At 36.9% G+C, this 23,143-nt stretch overlaps 1 protein-coding gene across 6 annotated transcripts in view; it reads left to right on the top strand.

The window, feature by feature from the left end:
- The window catches only part of RB1 (RB transcriptional corepressor 1), a 131,003-nt gene extending 108,311 nt beyond the window's left edge, over nucleotides 1-22,692 (top strand). Inside the window, exons 18-28 of one of the 6 annotated variants that reach the window (XM_059903292.1) lie at nucleotides 468-586; nucleotides 3,749-3,894; nucleotides 6,447-6,592; nucleotides 9,394-9,498; nucleotides 10,296-10,409; nucleotides 10,508-10,671; nucleotides 12,577-12,607; nucleotides 15,429-15,571; nucleotides 16,084-16,133; nucleotides 21,335-21,552; nucleotides 22,477-22,692. In XM_059903292.1, the coding sequence (XP_059759275.1) occupies nucleotides 468-586; nucleotides 3,749-3,894; nucleotides 6,447-6,592; nucleotides 9,394-9,498; nucleotides 10,296-10,409; nucleotides 10,508-10,671; nucleotides 12,577-12,607; nucleotides 15,429-15,571; nucleotides 16,084-16,133; nucleotides 21,335-21,510 (1,194 nt within the window). In that variant the 3' untranslated portion in view covers nucleotides 21,511-21,552; nucleotides 22,477-22,692. Of the gene's footprint in view, nucleotides 1-467; nucleotides 587-3,748; nucleotides 3,895-6,446; nucleotides 6,593-9,393; nucleotides 9,499-10,295; nucleotides 10,410-10,507; nucleotides 10,672-12,576; nucleotides 12,608-15,428; nucleotides 15,572-16,083; nucleotides 16,134-18,257; nucleotides 20,591-21,334; nucleotides 21,694-22,476 lie in introns of those variants that run through there. The other 5 variants (XM_059903294.1, XM_059903291.1, XM_059903293.1 and 2 more) reach the window with 5 other exon arrangements.
- The last annotated feature ends 451 nt before the right edge of the window (nucleotides 22,693-23,143 follow it).

Genomic DNA, 23,143 nt, shown 5'->3' with positions numbered 1-23,143 from the left:
TTTTGTTCCTAATACTGTTTATCTGTCTCTTCTCTTTTTCTCAATCTGACTGGAGTTTTGTTTAATTTTATTAGTTATTTCAAAGAACCAATTATTAGTTTACTTGATCAAACCATGTATTTTATCTTTGTTTTCGGTTTCATTAAATCCTGTTCATGTCTTTATTATTTTCTTCCTTTTACTTTCTTTGGGTCTCTTCTGTGTCTCTTTCCCTAACTTTTAATTTCTTTTCTAATACAAGCATTTGAAGTTATACATATTCCTAGTTCTTTATTTTATGTGTAATACAAAAATTGGCAGTCATTATTTTCAAGGTGGAGAAAAGAATCTTATTCTGACTTCAAAACTGCTATTGTCAATTATGACTAAATTCATAATGCTCACCATGTCAAACCATATGATTTTGATATATACATTGGAGAATCATACTTACCAATGTTGTTTTAATGTCGTCTTGTTTCATATAGGATTCACCTTTATTTGATCTTATTAAACAAGCAAAGGACCGAGAAGGACCAGCTGATCACCTTGAACCTGCTTGTTCTCTCAGCCTTCCTCTCCAGAATAATCACACTGCAGCAGATATGTAAGTAGAATATCTGTTGTGTCAATCCATTCAACTTGCAAATAGATTCTGAGCATAGTGTAATGCAAGATGTTATACAAAAGCTGTAGGGAATAGAATTTTGAATAAGACATTTTTCCTGTTTTCAGGGATCAGTAATATAAGATACATGACCCAAATAAAGTTCGTATACAGTGATACAGAGTGCTACTGAAATCACTCAGGTTTGGTGTAATGAGGACAGCTTTCATGCAGAGATGGCAATTTAGATAGTCCTCAAAGGCAGAGCAGGATTTCAACATGGAAACTGGAGAGGAGGGAAGAGACAGAAATAGCATGAACCCCAAAGTATAGCAGCCAGGAAAGCAGGAAACATTTTTCAGGGAGTACAGCTCAGCGCATCTGGAGTGAAGCATAGGATGGGCAAAGGGAGTAGTGTGGGATCAGAGACTAAAACGGTTGATTAGTTCATGAAGGTGTGATGGAAGAAGAAGGCGATAACTAACATTTATTAAGCGTTCACTATGTGCTGGACAGTGACCTAACAGCCCTGTAAGATAATAGACGCGGCTATCAGCCTCTGTTATCTAGAAGAAGGAATTAGAAATCAAACTCAAGCAATCTGACCCCAAAGCCCATGCTCTTAAGCAGTCTAGCTACATTGCCTTTCATAGAAATGTGCCTAATGTTATGTTCCTGTTCAGTTCTGTATAGGAATTGACATTACAGAGTTCTGTGATTAGTGCAGGGACTGTTTTCCAGAGATGTCATTTCCATGATAATTTGTACCAAAGTATTTCTAGCATATGGAGCGTCTGCCTTCACGTATAAATTTGTTTGCTAGGTAATACATAAATATAAATAAGTCAAGCCTTATCTTTTCTTTAATTCAATAAGCAGTTGTCTGTTCGGTGCCAGGAAGTGCTCTAGGCACTGGGAATACAAAGGCGAATAAGATGGACTAGGTCCTTCCCCTCATAGAGCTTACTCTCTGGAGGAAGGAAATAAACAGTGAACAAGTAAACTAATACATAAGGTGATTTTAGAATATAATAAGTTCTGTAATAGAAAGAAACAGAATGATGTGAAAGAGAAGCTAAGAGAGTGATAGAATGTTTAGGGAAACTTTCTCTGATGAAGTGCTATTTGACCTGAGACTTGAAGAACAAGTGGGTGCTGGCCAGGCAAAATCTGCATGATGTGCATTCCAGGCACAGCAGTATTAAGTGCAGTGGCCCTGGGTGGTCAAACTTAGCTGGTCTGAGGAACAGAAAGAAACCCCGAAGCAAACAAGAGGAGGATGGTACAAGATGGGGCTGGAGAGGCAAACTGGAGCTAGACCTTGTAGGTTCTCATAGGCCGTAGGGAGGAGTTTCGGTTTTAGAAGGGCAGTGGGAAAGCATTAAGGTTTTAAGCAGGGGTGCAGCTTGCTATAATTGGTATTTTTAAAGTCAGTTTCTGGCTGCTATTTGAAGTACAGGTGGGTTTGGAGGAGGGAAAGGAACAGGGCAAGGAAGAAAGTAGAAAGACCAGTTTGGAGAAAATTTCAGTAGTTCAAGTGAGAGATGTAAACGACTTGGTCTAAGATATATCAGTAGAGATACAAAGAAATGGAAAGATCTGGGGTGTATTTTATTTTATTTTTTTATTTTTATTTTTTATTTTTTAAAGTTTAATTTTATTTATTTATTTTTGGGTGTGTTGGATCTTCGTTTCTGTGCGAGGGCTTTCTCCAGTTGCGGCAAGTGGGGGCCACTCCTCATCGCGGTGCGCGGGCCTCTCACTGTCGTGGCCTCTCGTGTTGCGGAGCACAGGCTCCAGACGCGCAGGCTCAGTAATTGTGGCTCACGGGCCCAGTTGCTCCGCGGCATGTGGGATCTTCCCAGACCAGGGCTCGAACCGGTGTCCCCTGCATTGGCAGGCAGACTCTCAACCACTGCGCCACCAGGGAAGCCCCTGGGGTGTATTTTAGAGGAAGAGTTAATAGAACTTTCTTTTGCATTGGGTTTGAAGATTGGGAAAAGGGAAAACTTAAAAATACCTCCTAAGTTTTTAACTTAAGAAACTGGATGTAATGTGGAGCCATTTCTTGACATGGGAAAGAAGTCAAGAGCTCCACTTTGGCCTTCTTAAGTCTGAGATTCAAGTAGCGAAGTCCAGGAGGTAATGTGTTCACCTAGAATTCAAGGGAGACTAACTTCTACCCAAGTTAAGTCAGTCTACAATATTGTTAGTTAGTGAATTGAAGGGAAATTCAAGGGTGATAATAGACTAGACCCTGGTACTTAAAAAGTTGTGATGGTGATTCCCTTTTCCTAGTGTACTAGTAAATATATTGCATGTACTAGAAACATCCATAGTAAGGTACAAATCCTACTTCCTGCTCAGAATGATTTCTCAGCTTCTAAAACAAAATTAGAAAGTTATGCTTTGGTGTTTACTCCCTAGTACTTGCTCTTCATAGTAGATTCTGGGATATTTTTAAAAGACTGTAAACCTTTTACTAATAGTGACCTTAATAAAAAGTGTTCTTGAAAAAAAAACAAAGAAAGTAGACCTGGATTATCCTCTAAAATAAAGAGCAACACAGAGCAGTAGAAGGTCAGAAATTGAGAAATAATTTTACTAATATCTCTGCCTTGATTTATGCCTGACATATTTTTAGTATACAGGTGTAAATCTGCCTTGATAATGTTACCTGAAATATTAATTCATATAATCATGTACTATATAGTTTAGGAGGGAGTATATATGTGTAACTTAAGTCCTATGTATATGAACCATAGTTATCAATGAAATGTTTTTAGGAGAAGAATCAGAGAAATTGATACTTTGATATCAGTGGCTTGTTCTTTTAAGCTGGAGTCATTTTATGAACTCAGTCCCACTTTAGTTATTAGAATTGAACATATAAACATATGCAGCTATTTTTTAAATAAGGCAGTAATTCCCAAGAAAAGCCATTTATTGAAAAAGAGTTAGAAATGATAAGGACAAGCTTAGTTTTCCTATTAGTCTCTCTTTTCCAACTTGTATTTAAAGAGGAATTTGGTGTAGAACAGTAGATTAAATAGACAAGATGTGTTTGGATGCATGTGTACAGCCGTGTGTGTGTGTGAGCGAGAGAGAGAGAGAGATTCTTAGCAAACTTCAAATGAAGTCTTTTCCTTTGAATATATCTAGGTATCTTTCTCCTGTAAAATCCCCAAAGAAAAAAGGGTCAACTACACGTGTAAATTCTACTGCAAATTCAGAGGCACAAGCAACCTCAGCCTTCCAGACTCAGAAGCCATTGAAATCTACCTCCCTTTCACTCTTTTACAAAAAAGGTTAGTAGATGATTACTCTCAAGAGCATGGACTCTGAAATGAGGCTGACTGAATTCAAATCATGGCTCTTCTGCTTAACTAGGCGTGACTTTGGGCAAGTCGCTTTAATATCATATGACCCAGCAATCCCACTACTGGGCATACACCCTGAGAAAACCATAATTCAAAAGGACACATGTACCCCAATGTTTATTGCAGCACTATTTACATTAGCCAGGTCATGGAAGCAACCTAAATGTCCAACGACAGATGAATGGATAAAGAAGATGTGGCACATATATACAATGGAATATTACTTAGCCATGAAAAGGAATGAAATTGGGTCATTTGTAGAGATGTGGATGGACCTAGAGTCTGTCATACAGAGTGAAGTAAGCCAGAAAGAGAGAAACAAATATCATATATTAACGCATATATGTAGAATCTATAAAAATGGTACAGATGAACCTATTTGCAGGGTAGGAATAGGGATGTAGGCGTAGAGAACGGACATGTGGACATGGTGGGGAAGGGAAGGGTGGGATGAATTGGGAGATTAGGATTGACATATATACACTACCACGCGTAAAATAGATAGCTAGCGGGAACATGCTATAAAGCACAGGAAGCTCAGCTCGGTGCTCTGTGATGTCCTAGATGGGTGGGATGGGGGTGCGGTGGGAGGGAGGTCCAAGAGGGAGGGGATATAGGTATAAATATAGCTGATTCACTTCATTGTACAGCAGAAACTAACACAACATTGTAAAGCAATTATACTCCAATTAAAAAAAAAAGGAAAAAAAAACTTCAATATCTCTATGCCTGTTTTCTCATCTGTAAAATGGAAATAATAATAATCTACCTTGTATGGGTTTTGAGATAATTAAATGAATTAATACATAAAACGCTTCCAACAGTGCCTAGCCCATAGTAAGCACTCAGAAAGTGTTAGATGTTGTTATTGTCACTGCTACTGTTATGCTTTCAAATTTATGCCTGGAAATATTTGCTCCTAACATTACTTTTGCTGTTCAGGTGTGTGAGTTGAGATTATGCAGTGTGTTGTGGCCTAGTGCAGGTACATTTCCTGGTAACCAGGTTGTATTCTCACACATTCTCTGATTGTGTGTGTATGCGGTGGGATGGGGAGGTCATATACACATTGCATGTGTATATATATGCAAGTGCACACCCACTTGGAGCTCTTTGAAGGAAAGTAAAATGCCACATTCCTCTGTGATAAATCATTTTTCTGATTTTTATTCAAGTCAGAAATATACTGCACTTTTATAGGCATGTTATAAGCCCTTACGTTAGAGCGTTGCTTCCAAAGTGTGGTCCCCAACCAGCAGAATCCACCTCACCTGCTAAGTTGTAGAAATGAGAATTTTTGTTTGAGCCCTGCCCCTAGAACTACTCAGAAGCTCTAGGATGAGGCAAAAAAAAAAAATAATAATCATTGTTTTTACAAGCCCTCAATGCAAGTCTGATATAAGCCAAAGTTGAGGACCACTGGGATAAATTATTAACTAAAAAATTCTGATTACCTTATGCAAGTCTTTGAAAAGTAAATTTAAACCAAGGGTCATTATGTTTAAAGTAGATGGAGGAAAATTCAGTTTTGTGGATTACTTTTCTCCAACCTGTGTTCCACTAGCATTTTTAAATAAACTCTCTAAATTTAATATCACAGTCATATTACCACTTAGGTAATCTACAAGTCTAGCATTTTTATAGAGAAATACACTATTTGTTTTTTGTTTTTAGGATTGGAAAAATTGAGGGACTTTGGAAATTCCATTATTTTAAAAAATAATTACCCTCTTGAATATTGATAGTGAGAATTTTCAACATCTGTGATGAGAGATTACCAGTGGAACTGAAACAAACCCTATTTGGATTGTCTAATCTCACAAGATCTTAGGATCTTTCTTCCTCCGCCTCAACTTTATTTTATTTATTTAATTTATTTTTGGCTGTGTCGGGTGTTGGTTGCGGCATGCGGGATCTTCTTTGAGGCACATGGGATCTTTCATTGTGGCGCACGGGCTTCTCTCTAGTTGTGGCGTGCAGGCTCCAGGGTGCCTGGGCTCTGTAGTTATGGCGTGTGGGTTCCAGAGTGCGTGAGCTCTGTAGTTTGTGGCACGCAAGCTCTGCAGTTGAGGCGCGGGAGCTCAGTAGTTGTGGCGCACGGGCTTAGTTGCCCTGCGGCATGTGGGATCTTAGTTCCCTGACCAGGGATCGAACCCGCGTCCCCTGCATTGGAAAGTGGATTCTTTACCACTGGACCACCAGGGAAGTCCCTCTACCTCAATTTTATGCTGTAATAATTTAACAAAAGAATTATTTTTTGCTGAATAATGCTTTCAGCAAAGTATTATTTTGCCTTCTAGTATCTAGGACAGTGCTAAGGCTACAAATCATTTATTCATAAGGAAAACAGTGGTAGAGATTAAGTTAATGTTAAAATGCTATTTAACAGCATTTGGTTATAGCAATTTAATGTTTTGAAAAAAATCCACTTGTGATACAAAATTAAGAGTAAATGTGATTAATTACCCTTATTTTTCCAGTGTATCGACTAGCATATCTTCGACTAAATACCCTGTGTGCACGCCTTCTGTCTGACCACCCAGAACTAGAACATATCATCTGGACCCTTTTCCAACACACACTGCAAAATGAGTATGAACTCATGAGAGACAGGCATTTGGACCAGGTAAGAAAATTATGCACTTTTCCTACTCGACTCACTTGTTAGCTGTGTACTGATTTCTTAAGAAAAGGTTAGATTCAAATGAGAAGCTGCATCGATTTAGTAGACTTAATATATATTTGCTTGTTGGCTACCCTTTATATTTTTGCTATATTTCTTACAAATGAGAACTTTAGAGCTTGAGAATATTTCAATAACTTTACTTATATAATGGCATGAAAGATCTCATTGCAAAACTCACTGAAGAAACTTTATCAAAGGCTTTTTCTATGTTGTGGTAAGCTAGAATTCATTTAGTGTGGAAAAAGCATGAGACTTAAGAATAGTTGATCTAGGACTTCCCTGGTCCAGTGCTTAAGACTCTGCTTCCACTGCAGGCTGCAGGGGGCACGGGTTTGATCCCTGGTTGGGGAACTAAGACCCCCCGGGGATCTTAGTTGATCTCAAAAAGATCTAAAAAAGAATAGTTGATCTAAAACAATGTCAAATGAATAAATGAATGAGTTAATTTACAAAGACCATCTCTCATATCTTCCTCTTTCTTCTGTTTATGGAATAATAATATTTTTGTAACAGTTTTATTGAGATGTAATTCATATACCATGCTAATTACCCATTTAAAGTGTACAGTTCAGTAGTTTTTAGTATATTAACAGAGTTGTGCAACAATCACCAAAATCAGTTTTAAAATATTTTCATCATGTCAAGAAGAAACCCTGTACCTGTAGCGTGCACGCCTCTATTCTGCTACCCCCTCTAACCACAGGCAACATGCTAATCTACTTTCTGTCTTTATAGACTTGCCTATTCTGGACATATAAATGGAATCATATAATGTTATCTTTTGTGTCTGGATTCCTTCACTTACTATGTTTTCATTGTTCATCTGTGTTACAGCTTGTATCAGTACTTCATTCCTTTTTATTGCCAAATAATATTCCATTGTATGGCTATACCACATCATGTTTATTTATTCATCAATTGATGTACATTTGGTTTCCACTTTTTGGCTATTATGAATAATGTCAATGAAAATTCATGTGCAAGTTTTTGGGTGGACGTATGTTTTCATTTCTCTAGGGTATTTACCTAGGAGTGGAATTGCTGGGTCATATGGTAACTCTATGTTTTACCTTTTGAGGAATGGCCAGATTGTTTACTAGCATGGCTACCCATTTTATATTCCTGTCAGCAGTGTATGGGGTTCCAATTTCTTCACATCTTCACCAACTTCTTACTTGCCTTTTGGATTATAGCCATCTTAGTGGATATGAAGTGATATCTCTCTGTGGTTTTGATTTGCACTTCCCTGATGGCTAATGATATTGAGGATCTTTTTGTGTTCTTATTGACCATTTGTATATCTTCTTTGGAGAAATAGCTATTCAGATACTTTACCTATTTGTTCATTGGGTTGTCTTTTTATTGTTGAGCTGAAAGGGTTTTTTATATATTCTACATGCAAGTTCCTTATCATGCAAATTCTTATATGATTTGCAAATATTTTCTCTCATTCTCTGAGTTGTCATTTCACTTTCTTGATTGTGTCCTTTGAAGCTTTTGGTGCTTTAGTGCTTCAGAAGCTCAGATTTTCTTTTTCTTCTTGAGTCAGTTTTGGTAGTTTGTGTCTTTCTTTAAATTTTTCCGTTTTCATCTTAGATATCTATTTTGTTGATATGCAGCTGTTCATAATGTTCCCTTTTAATCTTTTTATTTTGGTAAGGTCGGTAGTATTGTTCCCAGTAAGAATGATATTTTGAGCAAAAGATGAATTATTGTATAAAGGTATAACCTACAAATATGTATATTTTTCAAGAGTATATTTGAACTCTAAATTCTAGTATGTTGGATTTTTTTTCTAAGTAGGCACTTATTGCCTTATGGGTCTACTGCTTTTCGATAATATAGAAAGATAGACAGTAGTGCTAAGGATTTCTAAAGAGATTAGGTATCTGGAATCAAGAAGGTTTTGTGAGAGGTACCTTAGGTAAAGTATTGAAATAGGAGAACTGTGAATTAGCAAAGAGGATACTTGGATGGCATTCTAAACGGGAGAAATAGTAGGAGTGGGGCTGTTTAAGATGCTAAACAAGGGATGTTGAGTAGGTATTCTTGGCGGTAGATGGGAGCAAGAATGTTGCAGAAGATATCAGTTCTTAAATTAGGTAGTAAAACTCAGACAAATTAAGAAAGTTCGATGTTTCAAAGTCACAGAAAATTACTTCAAATTTTATTTTTATGTTTAAAATACCCGTCTCTTTAAATGTAATATGCGTGTAGAGTAATCGATATATCATAAGGATACATCTTAATGTAAATTCATCAACTGAACTCATCTATGAAAGCAAATCAAGAAACAGAACATTGTCAACAGAAGACTGTCTCCTATCCCCTTCCAGTTACTGCATCCCCCTTAACACCACCACTGAGTATAGTCAATATTATTTTATCTAATAGTTTGAACCCTTTTCACACCTGGCTTTTTTTTTTAAAGTGCTAGTTACACAGTTAATTGATTCCATTTTCAACTTTTCTCTTCTGAGAAACATTTAAGGAACAGGAGCCAGAGTTAGGGTTACTTACAAACCAGATGATCAGTCCTGAATAATTGAGAGTTGGCTGTTTGCATTCTGTTCTTTAAATACTTTACATGTACATTCAAACTGAGCTCAGAATGGGAAAAGATAATTCTGTAGGAAATTAAATTTCCATTTTTTGAAACTAAAAGAAAGATAACAGTGTTTTTTAGAGTACAACCATGCAACAAAATCCTGACTATTTTTATATCACATTTTATTTACTAGATTATGATGTGTTCCATGTATGGCATATGCAAAGTGAAGAATATAGACCTTAAATTCAAAATCATTGTAACAGCATACAAAGATCTTCCTCATGCTGTTCAGGAGGTAGGTAAATTTCCATGGTAAGAATTTTCCAGATATATACATGTCTATAATATGGATAGCTTCAGTCATTAATTATATCATATGTTCGGACTGTATTATATAAATTTACATATCAACTTTTTACTTTCGTATTATTGGTTAACTATTTGTAACTAAAATGTAATTGGGAAGTTAACACACTTTAGTATTCAAATTCATATTATAAAGTAAATAAGGAATACTATATCCCTGACAATAAGCAGGATATTTGTAATAAACTTTTACACAAATATATAAAAAACATATTGTATATATCTATGACATTTCACTGCTAGTAGAGCAGCTATAATCCAAGCCTAAGATGGCTTTTTCGGATTGTTTTTGCCTGTAAAATATGCGTTTTTACTGTTAAATAGTATTATGAACTATTAAAATAGAAAATCTAGGGCTTCCCTGGTGGCGCAGTGGTTAAGAATCCGCCTGCCAATGCAGGGGACATGGGTTCAAGCCCTGGTCTGGGAAGATCCCACATGCCACGGAGCAACTAAGCCCGCGAGCCACAACTACTGAGCCTGTGAGCCACAACTACTGAGCCCGTGTGCCACAACTACTGAAGCCCGCGTGCGTAGACCCCGTGCTCTGCAACAAGAGAAGCCACCACTCACCGCAGCTAGAGAAAGCCCGCACGCAGCAACAAAGACCCAATGCAGCCAAGAATAAATTAATTAATTTAAAAAAAAAAAAAAAAGAAAGAAAGAAAATCTAAAGAGTTAAATACCCAAATTCATTTAACAAGTGTTTTCGCTCTTCTTCCTCAGACATTCAAACGTGTTTTGATCAGAGAAGAGGAGTATGATTCTATTATCGTATTCTATAACTCAGTCTTCATGCAGAGACTGAAAACAAATATTTTGCAGTATGCTTCCACCAGGGTATGTTAAAAAGCATCCTTTGTTTGGGAAAGTCTAATTATAAAGCAGTGGATCTCACTAAAATGTTAAGTAATCTACTTTTTTTGTTTTTCCTCTAGCCCCCTACCTTGTCACCAATTCCTCACATTCCTCGAAGCCCTTACAAGTTTTCTAGCTCACCTTTACGGGTTCCTGGGGGGAACATCTACATATCACCCCTGAAGAATCCGTATAAAATTTCAGAAGGTCTGCCTATGCCAACAAAAATGACTCCAAGATCAAGGTTTGTGTTTTCTTTTTAGGGAAGTGGTAAAGAATAAGAGGGGCTTATTTTGATCCAAGCATAAGAACACAAAGCTTTCTTCATCTAAAATAAGCTAGATTTGAGACCCTAATTTCCTCATTTATATTAAGTGATGTGATAAGAATTGGGGGTGGGGGGGGGAGGTAATCTGTTTACTTAGATGGGTTTGCACATTTAGTCATCAGCTTTCCTGGCTGCTGGGGTCTGTTCTTTTTTAAACGGTCTGAGCACCAGTTTGATGATAAGTTTCAAGTCACTCTCATGTTTTTCTAAGTAGCCAGTCTGCTAAACAAAGTAGATTACTTTTGGTTAAGAATTTTTATTCTGGAGTTTATTGAATGTCGTGTGAACTCTTTCTGTGGATGTGTTCATCTTGCTTATAAAAATGTAGATGACTGATTAAATGTAGGTGACTGTAAATTAAGTCTTTAGAAGTCCATCCCTAATTCTGCCTGTGGCCTCCTTGTATTAACTTGAGCAGGTCTCAGGGTGCTGTGGCTCAGGTAAATGATGAGTGTGAAACTGTTTTAAATTCTCAGATGAAAGGTTCTGTGCAACTACAAATCAGTATATTATCTTCCACATCCAACAGCAAGTGCTCTCTGGCTTTTGAAGTACTTCAGTTGACTCACTATGTGTTATCATGGGCTATTTAAAACTGACTTTATTTGAATAAAGTGGAGGCAGATTAGCTTGTAAAGTCTCAGAAAATTTTAGCTCATATAGTTGTACTTAAAGGGCAAGAAAAACAAGAAGGGGATATATTAACCCTATAGAAAACATTCATGTGGTGTGTTTAATTATGTAAATAATGCACACTCATAAAAATTTCAAACTCTACAGTAAAAGAAAAAGTAGAAAATAATTGGCAAATGATATAAATGCTCTCATGTGCCCCTGTATCATCTTCTGTTTATTTGGTGTTCTTATAGTTGAGTATCTGTGTACTGATATCTACAACTTACATTATAAGCTGCTGAGATGCCACACCATGTCTAATTTGTACACATGAAAATGTGTACTTAGCTAAATTTTTAATGGTGATAATTAACCCATGTTATGCTGATAATGATGGCTTTTTGCTGATCTTAGTTAAATCACTTCCAGGTTGGAGTCCTTCAGCAAAAAAGTCACATTCTGAAAATCCTGATAAATCATTGATCAGGTATTAAGAGAGCATCTTAACACTCTACATATTCAGCCTATTTAGTTAAATCAAATATATCAATATATAGAATGATGGCCACTTATCAAAGAATTGGAGGACAATAAAATCCATGTATTTATTGATTCCATGTACATATGATCCAATCTTTGTTGTGTCAGGCTAATGCTGTTCTTCATCTTTATTATCAGGAGCGTAAATTATATGGTTCAAACAAGGACAAACTAATAAGAGGTTTCTGATTCTAGGATATGTGTTAAATAGCCTTTACTATATATAGTAAATATATTTACTATACTATATATAGATCCTAATTAGAATTCTGATTATCACTTATAAGTTTTTACCAAACGTAACTTGAATTTTTAATGAGAAAATGTGGAAGAAATTTTAATTAACTTAGTCATTGATTTATGAAGAATTAAGTATGGATAAACTTAAAATTTTCTTTTACCCTTTTTAAATGTGAACAATGGCAGAATATGTTCTTGCAGACATGCAGGTCTTGCTTTAAAAAATCTAAGGAACCAGCTCAGTGTTTGACTAGACTAGCACTACCAGAATAAGTCTGTAGTGAGTATAATTTGTCAGTGGTTCTAGGGGTAGAGGAAACCTTTGATTTGGTATTCCTGATAGTTCAGAATGACGTGTGTATGTTCACCTCTGCACAGTTGTATATGATTTGCATTACTAATTTTCATTTTATATTAACTTGACAGAATCTTAGTATCAATTGGTGAATCATTTGGGGTGAGTATTTTTCCTGTGAAATACAGTAGTATGCACTATAACTATAAAAGAAATCGAGAATTTCTATAATTGAATTTACAAATGCTATTATTCAAGCACCTCATTCAGGCATGTTGCGTAGAATTTAGAAGACATATCAGATTTATTTTCAAATCAGATTTAATTTTAAATCATATTCATAATTGGTGAATTTCAAAGTTGTTTTCTAAACATTTCTTTGAGATTATATAATATTTGTGTGTATACATTCATGTATATACATACAAATATATGCATTATATAATCTCAAAGGAATGTTTTAAAAAACAGCTTTGAAATTCACTAATTTGAAATAAGATACTCCAAAATGTAATCACTGTGTCCAGATGTCACCAGCCAGTCCTTACCTACTGGTCTCCTTCTATACATATACACACTTTTGCTTTTCTTCCTCTCCAAATTCTAGGATATTCTTTCCCTGTTAAATTGATTAGGAATTGGTTACATGCCCCAGTATAAGTGACAGAGTCTGTGGTGGTCTTTGTTCCAGAGGAATGCAGGGGAAAGCTTAGCTTTGAAATGGTTATTCTAGTCTGGGAACCCACTACTCTAGCTGGCCTTTCATTACCATCACTAATTCAGCAGTCCTGTATTCAGTGTGCATTACTATTAATGTTTCATACCACCCACCCCTCTGCCTGTATTTGTTATTTACTGCTGCATAACAAATCACCCACAAACTTAGTAACTTAAACCTTTTTTCATCTCAGTTTCTGTGGGTCAGTGAGCAGGCATGGCTTAGGATCCAGGGTCTCTCCGGACAAGGCTGCAGTCAGTGTGTCACCTGGAGCTGCAGTTATCTCCAGGCTCACCTGGAGAATGACCTCTCACAGACTCATTCATATGGCCGTTGGCTGATCCTCGATGGCTATTGGCCCAAGCCATCAGTTCCTTGACACGTGGGCTTCTCCGTAGGGTGACAGGCTACTCACAACATAGCAGCTTGCTTCTCCCAGAGCAAGGACTCCAAGAGAGGGAGGCAGGGAAGGAGGGAGATAAACAAGCAAAATGAAAGTCAGTCTTCTTGTAATCTTGGAAGTGACTTTCCATCACTTTTGCCACATTTAAAGAGCTCCTGACTTGTTTATTTATTTAATTATTTATTTATTTATTTCATTTTTTTGTCTGTGTTGGGTCTTCGTTTCTATGCAAGGGCTTTCTCTAGTTGTGGCAAGCGGGGGCCACTCTTCATCGCGGTGCGCGGGCTTTTCACTGTCGCGGCCTCTCTTGTTGCGGAGCACAGGCTCCAGACGCGCAGGCTCAGTAGTTGTGGCTCACGGGCCTAGTTGCTCTGCAGCATGTGGGATCTTCCCAGACCAGGGCTTGAACCCGTGTCCCCTGCATTGGCAGGCAGATTCTCAACCACTGTGCCACCAGGGAAGCCCCCTGCCACATTATTTTGTCAGGAGCAAGACACCACCAGGTCCAACCCACACTCAAGGAGATGAGGATTAGTGAGAGCCATTCTAGCATCTGCCTGCTGCACTGCCCCAAATGAAATAACTAGAGAACCATAAATGTTTGTATACTAAAAGACCAAATGTTAAAATGTTTGTTACAAATAGTAAATGCTGTGACATTTAGCTCAACATAGGCTGCAGCTGTCAGGCTTCACAAAGGGGATATGGACCACATAAATAGGATTGGATCTGGATAAGTATAGAGTAGTGGTCTTCAAACTGTTTTGCTTGCCATAGCCTCTAAAAGAATTGAGAAAATGTTATATGTACTTCCATATTTTAAAGCTGATAACTGAAAATCTTATAAATTTAATAGGTGCCCAGAATTTTGTTTCTATCATATTGTACATGTGCTCTAAATATATTTTCCATCAAAATCTGGTTTTGCATTTAATTTTTTTGAAACTTAGTTCATTTAATTTTTGGAAAATAAAGCATAATTAGCAAAGCTAATCCTTACTGTCAAATCAGTCAAATCACATTTAATTTCTGTCAGGAAGTCTGACTTCATTCTTGAGTTCAAATAAATGTGTTAATACACATCACTGAGATTATCACCTCACTCTGGTTCTGAAATAGATAGACAAGACATAGAGTTTTTCCATATGTTTGTCCTTTGGATAAAATAAGGTATTGTGCCCCCTTTGGTATCTCTTACCAAAGCTTTCTTTGCTGTGAAAGGATTCTCCCTCAGGAGATAAATATCTCAGATCATCTCTAGTAATACTTGGATGGACTCAAATGCTTAAGTTTTTTGGCTATTTAATATTTTATTTTAAAACTTTTAGAGTTAGGATATCAACGAATACTACTACATCAATAATGGCTTCAAATATATAGTATGACTTGTCAACATGATACCCATAAAGTGAGTCCAAAATTATTATTCACTAAACATCGCTTATTAAATTCCTGTGACATTCTTTCCGGTTATGCTGTGCTCTAAAAAGAAAAAAAATCTGTCAAAAATAAGGTTCCAGGAAGCTGTTCCAACTTTGCATGCTTCTGAGAAGTAGCCCTGGTTTTGTGTGTGAGTAGGTTCTGAAAATGAGGAACTAGGACTTTTGGAGTAGTCATCAGAGTTGTTGGGAAGACACAGGGGGGTTTGAAAATAGCAGGTATTTAATTGGGGCAGAGTTAGGTGCAGTTAGTCTGATTTTAACATTTTTCATATCTCTTATTTGGTCCATAAAAGCAGAAAATTAAAATGCAGATATTACCTCTGCCTGATTTTTGACCCACCTCAAACCTACAATTAGGGGTTGCTAACTGCAAAGTGGTGGCATTTAATGATTTAAAATAAAGAATTCCATAATTTGCAGACTTCTGAGAAGTTCCAGAAAATAAATCAAATGGTGTGTAACAGCGACCGTGTGCTCAAAAGAAGTGCTGAAGGAAGCAACCCTCCTAAACCACTGAAAAAACTGCGCTTTGACATTGAAGGATCGGATGAAGCAGATGGAAGGTAGGAGCAGTGTTCGAATGTCTTTCAGTAGCTGAGCTGGTCATCGGGAGAACCCAGAGTGCCCACCCTACTCCTGGCTTACACCAGTCCTTCTCATGCCAGTTTTATTTGGAAATTATGAGGATTGCTCAAAATAATAGGTGTGACTGCATCCCAAAGTTAAAAGCACCATGTAAATCTACTGAAATTCATTGAAAATATCAGATGTTAAAAATCTGGTCATTTTTTTACAAAGCTATTGATAAAATTTTGTTAGTTTTGATTAACATTAGATTTTAAAATGCTTACTCTTGAAAAATGCTACTGTGTTTTATAAGAACCACCGAAAAAATATCTAGGATCATAAATTTGTGACATTTATATTTCAGATGTTCGATTTATAAACCTTTGAAATTAAAAGCTACTCACTAAAATAAGAGCATAAAAAGTCATTGAAAACATAGTTATTGGAAATCTGAGGTTTTCATTTATACATATACGTATGAAATATTTTGCATTTTTTAAATCTGCAGTAAACATCTCCCAGGGGAGTCCAAATTTCAACAGAAACTGGCAGAAATGAGTAAGTACTTATCATTTCACCTTATGTAAATGAACAGTCATTTACATTGCAGAAAGCCTTTTCACATTATAAAAGAATAAATTTATAGAATCTCTTTAATTAGTGACTTGCTTATGCGTTCAAGATATAATTTGGTCAAGCATGTGTTATTTACAAGCCTGTATGGATTAGATGTGTGATGCAAAGTGAAGGTCATCTTCATCCTTCCTAAAATCTGTGTGGGAAGACCAAGAAGTGAAACCAAATCTTCAACATGAATGGCTGTGGTTAGAAAATATTTTAGGTAGCAGAACTGTAATGAGGTACTCTTTATTTAAGAGTGTTGGATGTAGGCAAGAATGTAATAAACTTAGCATATATAAACATCATCACCTTTATTTAAAGAATAATCTTTTATTCTGCAATTACTGAACTTTCCTAATTTGCAAGTTTTAGAACTTATTTTAAACAAAAGTTTTCCATTACTGGAAATCAGAATTTTGATAAAGAACACTAGAGCATTTTCCAAGTTATACAGAGTGATGTAAGTTTGGAATGTTAAGGCAAATGGACTTCTCTCCTAAGCTACTCTGACACTATGAAAGATTAACCCAAGTATAGTAGATGGGAAGCACATTAAGAAAAAGATCAGTGTGCACTAACTGTTACTGCGTTGTCTTAGAGAGGTAGCCATGAGGTGTGACATTTCCTGATAATCTGGTGCCAGACCCATTAACAGGAAACAGAGCTGGGTCTTGGAAAGAAGACAAATATTTAGGAGATAATAAGAATTAAAACTGTCATTCCAAAAAAAAAAAAAAAAAAAAAAACCTGTCATTCCTAGGTCATAAGACATATCAGTAAGAACAGTACCAATTAAAATGTGACTTTTTAAAAAGGGACTTTCTCTCAATATGTCTCTGTAGATACTAACTTTGAAATATAAAGTGTTTTTAAAAATACTTTTGATTTTTTAAACCATATTTCTATGTGTATTATTTTGAAGAGTACTATTGAAACTAAATTAAATTTTGTGGTTATAAATGGATCTCTTTTTGGATTTTACATTAACTAATATACTCCTGTTTCAACTTTTAAATAGTTGTAGCTTTTCCCCCCAGTACATGAAAATAGACATGAAGCTTATAACCAAAATCAGACCTTAAAAACATGTGGAAGCATTTTGGAACCCACAAATATGCATTTTAAAAGGAGCAGAAAGCTGTAAAAACATGTGTATTTTCTTATAGAAGAGCTCAGTTGCTGTAGTCAGTACATTTCGCAGTGACACACTTAGCTATGACCATGAATTCCCTCTGCCAGGCTGAAGTTCAGGGCCTTTGTGCAGCTGAAAATTGAGGAGAGGTAGCAGAAGTTTTAACCCATAAGGATAAGGAATTCTCCAGGTTGCTCCAGCTTTCCTCAAAAAAACTGTATTCAGAAAAAGATCATTACACAGTGCTAGATTGCTCAGAGTGGAAGGGCCAGAAGGGGAGACTTAGAGTCACTCCTTTCTTTACCAAGCGTGAGTGTTCTTTGTGCTTCTTTATGAAGAGCCTTTGCCCACCTCTAAAATCAAGTTAAGATTTTTAAAATTATTTAAGAGAAGCACTCTGTTTTTGTGTTGTAATTAATAATGTATTTTTAAATGTCCACGTCCAAATTAAATGAGCTGTGAGCTGATGTGTTTGCAGTACTTGCAGCGTGTCTCCAAACACAAGGGAATTCCTGGCTTTATGAAGCATAACACTCACTTCAGCAGACCAGCCCAGAATTCTGTATTGCTCAGGTGCCAAACTTAACCGTATCATCTCTAGAACAGTGGTCTACAAAGTTGGGCACACTTGGGTGTGTGTAAGACCACCTTTTGGGGGTACATAAAGAGACTATTAGAATATTTATCTTTATCTCATCTATTTTAATGTTTGGGGTATGTGTGTCTTATAATTTAGACACATGTACATACATACATACATACATACATACATACATACTTTAGTGGTACATGCTTGGAAGAAAATTTGCTGATGGGGATGTATGATTTAAAAAACGAAACCACTGCTTTTGCGAGGCCCTGGGCTCCATCAATTTGGCGTAAGCATAACATATGTGGCAGCCCTTTACCAGCTTACCCAGCACCGTCAGTGCTATTAACATTTCTTCATCCTTGTTTTAGCATCTACTCGAACACGAATGCAAAAGCAGAAAATGAATGATAGCACGGATACCTCAAACAGGGAAGAAAAGTGAGGACCTCACGACCTTGGTGGGCACCCTGTACACCTCCAGCTTCATTGTCTCCCACAGATCTGACTGTAGAACTCTCCCAGGTTCTGTTTACGGCCACATTTGATACATACCTTCAGCTCTTTTTGTGGATAGCACAGTTGGGTATTTGTGCAGGGGATTCCTAAGCCACTTGCAACATTGTAGTCACTAGAACATGCATTGTTATTGTACAAGATTGAAAATCATGTGCCAGTCCTGCCATTTAAAAAGCTGTAGCAGATGTTTCCATTTCCAAAATACAGTAAGTCCCCTACATACGAACCTTCAAGATATGAACTTTCAAAGATGCGAACAATTGAATCCAGCAAGGAACCAGAACCTGTGCCATTAATGTCAGGCGTGAGTGAAATTGCAGTTTGCCCTCCGTCTCCTATTGCTGACGATCCTTCAGCTCTACCATCTCCCACCTCCTCTCCCTCCTCCAGTCAGTAACTCTTCTTGCCTCTTCAGGCGATGCCAGCCCGTGTGCCAGCTGTTGTACTGTACTACTGTACTTTTCAAGGTACTGTACTGTAAGATTAAAAATGTTTTCTTTATTTTTTGTGTTTGTTTGTTTTTTATGTATTATTTGTGTGAAAAGTATTATAAAGCTATTACAGTACAGTACTATATAGCCGATTGTGTTAGTTGGGTACCTAGGCTAACTTCGCTGGACTTACAAATTGGTCTTATGAAGCACTCTCTGAATGGAACTCGTTCGTATGTAGGGGTTTTACTTACAATTGCTCTGCTTTACAAATGGTGGCAGGATCCCCTGGGAGTGAGAGTCCTCACAACCTGTGCCTATCTGAGTACTTTGTCTTCTCTTGTGGCATGTATGTGATGTTTGCTCTTATTTTTATTAATTTATATTTATTTTTTTAACTTAACATGAACACCCTTAGAAAATGCGTCTTGTCTTCCAAATGCAATTTGGCTGACTGCCCCCATTCACCCAAATGATCCTGAGCTCTTGTGCTAAAACATATATTAGAAACTAGGGGAAAATTACTAATTTTTACACATTAGATTTTAGTTTACTCATGGAAACTAAATGGATGTACTGTGTGTTTGTTTTATAAATATTAGTTTTTAAATGCAAACAGAAAGCAAAGTATAAACATATGAGATACTGTCATACTACTGATACAGATTTCATACCTCAGGACTTGTAAAAATTTATTCTTTTCTTCATCCAACTCATGTTTTAAAATAAAGAGTTATTAATAGTACTCTTGGTTTTTATACTGTTCAGATCACTGAATTCATGAAGTACCCATCTAGTGCTTGGAAAATAAAGTGTTCAGCTAGAGCTTTGCTGCAGAGGACCCTAATACAGTATATCCCAAGTGCACTTTCTAACATTTCTGGGTCCTGAAGCATCAAGATACAAAATAATTTTACTCCACAAACAGACTGTTAACTATAGGAGCCTTAATTTTTTTCTTAGAGAGTTATATAATTACATCTCAGCAGTTACTCTGCCCTCCTGAATGCGGGAAGAGGGTGTGTTTGTTCTGGAATGGTACATGTCTTCCATGTATCTTTTGAACTAGCAGTTGTCTTTTTTTTTTTTTTTTTCCTTAATTCAGCATGGTCTAACACTGGCATATTCAAAGCCGCATCATTTCTCACCCAAAATGCAGGTAATGAAAGGTCTTTGGGTTAGGCATTAATGTTTCTGATTTTGTGCAAAAGCTTCAATTTAAAACAGCTGCATTAGAAAAGAGGCGCTCCCCCCTCCAACACCTAAAGGTGTATTTAAATATCTTGTGTGATTAACTTATTTAGAGATGGTATAATTTAAAATAGGTGGTATTTAAGGTAGCATCTACTAGCTTTTAGGAAAATTACTTTGTCTAAACTCAGAGTTCTTTTTAAAAAGAAACCTGGTCTTATTTGTTAGAAAACAAAACTTTATTTTGTGCTCAGTTAAGTTGCAAACTTATTTTTTTTGACAGTTATCTTGATAACAAAGGCACTAGAAAGCTTTATCTCATTTCCTCATTCATTTTTGCATGAATATCAAACAAATCAGTTAGTTTTTAGGTCAAGGGCTTACCACATTTCTGAGTCTTTTGCTAATAAGTTCATGTTAGAATTAGTGTCAGAACTTAAGGAACTTCAGAGATCGTGTATTGAGATTTCTTAAATAAGGCTTCAGATATTGCTTTATTGCTTTTTGTATTGGTTAAAACTGTACATTTAAAATCGCTATGTTACTATTTTCTACAATTAACAATAGTTTGTCTATTTTTAAATAAATTAGTTGTTAAGAGTCTTAATGGTCTGATGTGGTCTTTGTATTAAGTGCACTAACGTTCTCTTTGGTATCTAAATTCTCTCCTAGTATCTCATCCGTTCTTAGCCTTTAAGAATGGGCTTTATATGCTGATGAATCCCAAATTTATTTCTCCAGCCCTGACCTCTTCATTGGAGGTCAGAGCTCTCATAGCCAACAGAACTGTTGATTCCTACCCCTCCTCCCCACCCAACTTCTCAAAATATAAACCAAAATCAAACAAAAACACCCTTTTCTACCCTAGTCTTTTCCCATGTTACTAAACACTTACTTGCTCAAGACAAAAACCTGAGTCTTCTATTAGCTATTGTCTGGACCACTGTTAAAGACTTCTAACTGGTCTCTACTTCCCTGTCTTTCCCCTTTACCTTTCTACTCCTTAAAGACCCCTTTAAAATATAAATTGATTCACTTTGCTCCTCTCCTTGAAGTATTCACACTCCTGATCGCGGCCTGGGAAGCGGCCCCTGCCTTCTTCTCCGTCCTGTTCTCAGGCTACTTTCTCCCTGCTCGCTGTGCTTTATCCCCACTGGCCTTTTTCTCTTATGACGCCAAGCCCATCCCTACCTCAGGCTTTTATATTTGCTGTTCCTTCTGTCCAGGGTGCTCCTCCCCCAGGATTTTGCTTAGCTGGTTTCCTCTTGTCTTTCAGGGCTCAGCTCAGAGGCCTTCCTTGACACCCAAGCTAAAATCCTTCCTCTGTACTGTGCCACTCTCCTTCAAAAGTGTAACAGCATTCATCACCGTCAGAAACTGCCTTACTCGGGTTGCCTATTGCCTGTTTACCCACCCCGGCATCAACCTGGCTGGCCTTACCTACTACTATAGTTCTAGCATCTAGAAGAAGCCCGTATGTAGGGGGGAAAAAAGGTATGTTTCCTGTATGTTTTCCAAGTATGTAGAAACAATATTCTCTTTCTCTTTGAAAATGCCATGTACTGAGTACCTACTGTATTTCAGGCACATTCTAAATGTAAGTGATACAACAACAAATAAATAAAATGAAGATTCCCCCTCTCTGTGGAACTTACATTCTAATTCTAGTTTCGGGAAAAGAGAGCAAACGAATAAATAAACGAGGAATATAGTATATGTGATTGTATTAAGTTCTGTGGAGAAAGACATGCCAGGGAGGAGGACGGGGAGTACCGGTAGGGAGAGGAGTTTTTACACTTGAAGGAGAGTGGCCAGGGCAAGACTTGCCGAGGTGGTATTTGAGCAAAGTGTTGAAGAGGGTGAGGGAGTGAGCCAGGCACAAGAGGGGGTAAAACAGAACACAGAGAGGAAAAGCCAGTGCTCAGAGGTGGGTGTACGTCAGGGGTGTCTGAGGAAACATAAGACGTCACAGTAAGATGGAGAGTTTTAAGAAAAGGAGTCGGCGCGGGGGGGCAAGTATCTCTTTTCATCTAACACAGAGTTTATAAAGGCCTTTCCTTCCAAGCATCCTTCATATATATATATTATAAGTCTGCAGTCCTTTATCTGCAGTTCTGAAATCCAAAAAGCTTTTAAAATCAAGTGGTTCTGTGTGTTTGGTACCAAAAGTCATATGGCATCAAAAACATATCTAAACTGGCATAGAGCTACTGAGAGGCTTTATCCCACTTAGTGGGAATATTCTTGTTTCACCATTAGTGCACTGATTTGGGGGATCTAACCTAGGCCCTGCTTAGGTATCACGTATTATGTAATATATGTACCATATGATCATATTAAACTCCAAAAAAAATTAAGAAACACATCTGGTACCAAGGGATAATCTTGAGTTTAAGTAATGTGATTTCTCAAAAACAGGTGGACAGTAAAAGTCCCTCCTTCTGAAACAGCAGCATGTTTGTCCCTGAAGGAAGAAAGGCAAATAAAGAAGTTCCAGCAGGAAAAGCAGCAAGCATACCTCAGTGGACTGTATTTATGTTGGATGCGGATCTTCCATGAAATGCAGTCTCTTAGGTCAGGGAAAAATCAAGCAGCCTTTATAACATTAAAAATTTTTAGATGATAGAAAACTGATCACTTCTGGAGATTAATTTAGTATTCCAGTAATTAAAGCTCTTTATAATGAAAGGGACAAGCTCAAATTCAGTATTTACTTTATTCATTACAGTTTTCTGGTACGAATGGTGGGTGGCGGGGAGTATCAGTTCTATTACCGTCCGGATGATTTCCTAGAAACTTGCCCGTAGAAGCATATTTTTGTTCCTCATTTTTGGGCCAGACAGCGTACATGGCATTGGCAAGGATTTATTCAGTAGAATTTTCCTTTGGACTGAATGTTTTACAGGACAACCTGAAACCTTGCCTCTAGACATAGCAAATTTCCACAAATATGGGGTCTTAAATAGAAATATAGTAACACTATATGTCTGAAAGGAATTAAAACAACTCTTTTAATAAGAAGCTGGAATAGTCATCTATTCTTAGAAATACTTTTTTGTGTCCATTATCTTGGAACTATACTTAC

This window comes from Balaenoptera ricei, chromosome 18 (assembly GCF_028023285.1).
Source record: "Balaenoptera ricei isolate mBalRic1 chromosome 18, mBalRic1.hap2, whole genome shotgun sequence".
NCBI classification, from domain to species: domain Eukaryota; kingdom Metazoa; phylum Chordata; class Mammalia; order Artiodactyla; family Balaenopteridae; genus Balaenoptera; species Balaenoptera ricei.
This window is presented reverse-complemented; position numbering and strand designations above follow the sequence as displayed.